General features: G+C 44.5%; 1 protein-coding gene across 1 annotated transcript; it reads right to left on the minus strand.

Annotated features, from left to right (window-relative positions):
• Window positions 1-210: 210 nt before the first annotated feature.
• On the minus strand, window positions 211-2363 carry LOC123122029 (60S ribosomal protein L32-1). The gene is made up of 4 exons (XM_044542150.1): window positions 2230-2363; window positions 2031-2120; window positions 728-909; window positions 211-610 (listed from the first exon to the last, which is right to left on the minus strand). The coding sequence occupies exons 2-4, from the start codon at window positions 2118-2120 to the stop codon at window positions 481-483; spliced, it is 402 nt and encodes a 133-aa protein (XP_044398085.1). The 5' UTR covers window positions 2230-2363; the 3' UTR covers window positions 211-480.
• Between the last annotated feature and the right edge of the window lie 952 nt (window positions 2364-3315).

The raw sequence follows: 3315 nt of genomic DNA on the forward strand, positions 1-3315 counted from the left end.
TGTACAGTACTCTGCAAGCTACTCCACTTCATGACCTACCCTAACCTAACTAGCTCAACTTTCTCCGTCAGAAATGCCTTGGCATGACTCGACAAAACGTAATAATCAAGCATCCCCACTGTGGCAACTTGAGGACGCACGAATCCACTGCGCATTTCAGCACATGAAGCAGCCATGGGTGCAAATGCCTCATAAGATTCTGAAAAAACATGCAAGAACCCTAAGATATTATATCAGTTGGCAGTTGCAAAATCAGGGAAAAGGCGGTACAGAAAATCTTTCCATAGGTGATAAATAAAGGCAAACCCGGACTTCACATCAAAGTCGACGTGCCCATGGTACGATAGCATGACCAGCATCGATAGCAAGGTGTTCAACAGCGTCGAATCCTCGAGGCGAACAGAAGAGAAAATTCCAGATTCGGCATTAAGTCTGCTACAGGGAACAAAACGATCCAAAAGCGCTACTGTTCGAAACATTTCACTCATCCTCCTGGCTGCGGAGCCTGGCGAGCTTGTTGGTGACCACGACGTCGAGCTGGGCGGCGCGCTCCACTATCGCCTTGCGCTTCTGGGTGGACACGTTGTGCGCGATCTCAGCACAGTACGTCCTGTTTGCGGACAGACGATAGTAATTAGCAAAGGCCACTAGATCGGGCACTGAACAGGGAAGATGATAGCTGCAGCTCCCGTAAGCAATCAAGCTTGGTGAGTCTCGAGACGCATACCTGTTGTGCATCATAAGCAGCTCCAGCTCAGAGACGTTGTGCACCACAAACTTCTTGAACTTGTTGGGAAGGTAGTGCCTGGTCTTCTTGTTAGAACCATATCCAATGTTGGGCATCAAGGTGCATCCCTTGAACTTACGCCTGACACGGGAGTCGATACCCTTTGGCCTGCGCCAGCTTTGCTACAAATAAGAGCAGAACAGATGAATTAATTAGGGCTCCCAATCAATTAAAGCAATGGATAGCAGCTTCAGCAACTACAGCAAGATAACTACAGAAACGAAAATAACAAAGAGGGCAACCAACTATCCAAGCATTCAGTCTCTTACCAGGATGATGAAACAATTCACAACAAAACAGAAAAATAGATGTGGTGTGGAGATAATCAATTGTACTGAATCCTTTATGGCGACTAATACATAAACGTACAAACATTTTAAAGGAATAACTGAATAAGCATTGGTAACAAAGTAACAATAATTAGCACCAACTGCTAGATGGCATATAGTGCAGCATCCAATTTCAGCTAAAAGAGGATATCCAAATACAAAGATCATCACCAGAAGGGTGAAACAGACATGATCCGATCATACATAAATTCAAGGGTATCTGACTTTGCCATCCAGAAATATAGCACAAGTGCCGTGCACAGAAGGATAAATCTAAACAAGGATCACGCAGACCTTTGGAGCAAGCAATTGATGTAACAAGTTTCCATGGTATATAATTTTATATAATCATGCTAAATACAACAGGAATGCACACGCAGACGCTTGGAGCAAGCAACTGACTGATGTAACAGGCTTCCATGGTATATAATTTTATACGATCATGCTGAATGCAACAGGAATGCACAGCCACATTCACAAGGCTACACGCAACATATAACACAACATATGAGAACAAGCTCTCACGAGCAAACACAGCACAACTTAAAAGGAATTTTACATTATCACAGCACGCCATACGAATCCGTGGCGTACACACTGAAGATAAAGACCCTGACTGAATGACCCCAATGCACTATTACAGTTCATCGAACATCAAAACCATCCCCTACTGTGCTCCCTAAACACCAACGACCAGACCCAACTTCGCACTAGCAAATCAACGCGACATGTAATGATGTAAACCAAATCTAGGCATCCATGGCAAGAAGCCGAGGTAGGAAAAACCCACCCGAACCCTACATGAACATAGGTAAGAGGATGTTTATCCTATGAATCCATCACAAAAATGGCGCGACTCTGGAACAGAAGCTAGGGGAGTGGCGGCGAGGGCGAGCGAGCGGTCGGGGTCTCACCTTGAGGCCGATGTAGCGGTCGCTGTGCGCCCTCTTGAAGTGCTTCACCCGCTTCTTCACGATCGCCGTCTTCAGGATAGGCACCGCCATCTGCACAGCGCACGGCGGAGGCCAACAGATGGAGGAAGGGGAGTGTCAGTTCGCAGGTCGAGACGAGATCGACGGATTCACGCGGCGGCGGCGGGTTGGAGGGACGTACCTTGCGAGGCGAGCGGCGGCGGCGGCGGCGGGGATGGGAGGGAGTGTGAGGGGAGGAGGATGGGTCTAGGTGGTGGGCAACACGAGAAGAGATAAAACCCTACTGGAGGGTGGGCTCGGTCCCGGTGTGGTGCCATCTCGGCGATCAAACGGGCCGCACGTACATTCGGACGAGGCCCGGACGTAAGCCATTTTACGCGTGCCGGCTACCGGGCCGCCAAGAATGGGCGTTGCTTTGCCTCGCCTCAGCGCGGAGTTTAGATTAACAGTTTTGTTAAGTCTCAGTCGACTTAGACTTCGTTATGTCTCAGTCGATGCTATATTCCTTTGATCTTGCATGGAGATCCGTACAAAAAATTTCTTTTCAGTTTTTCTTTTTCTTCTTGTATACTATATCACTTGACTAAGACTTGGTTAAGTCTCAGTCGACTAAGACCTAGACACACCCATTAGATTAATTATGGCGCACAACTCACATGTGGGTGTTTTTGGACATAAAAGTACTCCCTCCGTAAAGAAATATAAAAGCATTTAGATCACTATTTTATAGTGATCTAAACGCTTAAATTTTTCTTTACAGAGGGAGTGGTTTTCAATTAAAGATGGATTACATTGTGGTTGTTAATCACATCTGGACTATATTTGGAAAAGGTTTGTTTAAACTTGGAGGTTTATCTGCATACTGACCAAGACTCTGAAATTAGCAGTATAAGTAGGTCCCATCCTCTAGCCTCATATTGCATTGTGAGCAGCATCACCGGTAAGGCAGAGGAATACAGGGTAGGCATAAACCCTAAACATTTCTAACATTTTTTTACATTTCAAAAATATTTTAAATGCATATATTCCAAATAAACTTAATTTACTTAAAACTATTAAAAATGTTCACCCTGAATTGGAAAAATACTGTTAATGTGGTGTAAAAACATTGTTAGCATAACTGTAAAAGATGTCGATGGAGTTAAATAATGTTTGTAACATTTAGAAAACACTCATGAGTTTCAAAAAAAATGTAGGTGACATTTTTGTAAAATTTGGTACAATGTAAATAATGTTCACATGTTCCAAAAAATGTTCTTGGTATTTC

This window comes from Triticum aestivum, chromosome 5D, assembly GCF_018294505.1.
Source record: "Triticum aestivum cultivar Chinese Spring chromosome 5D, IWGSC CS RefSeq v2.1, whole genome shotgun sequence".
Taxonomy (NCBI): Eukaryota; Viridiplantae; Streptophyta; class Magnoliopsida; order Poales; family Poaceae; genus Triticum; species Triticum aestivum.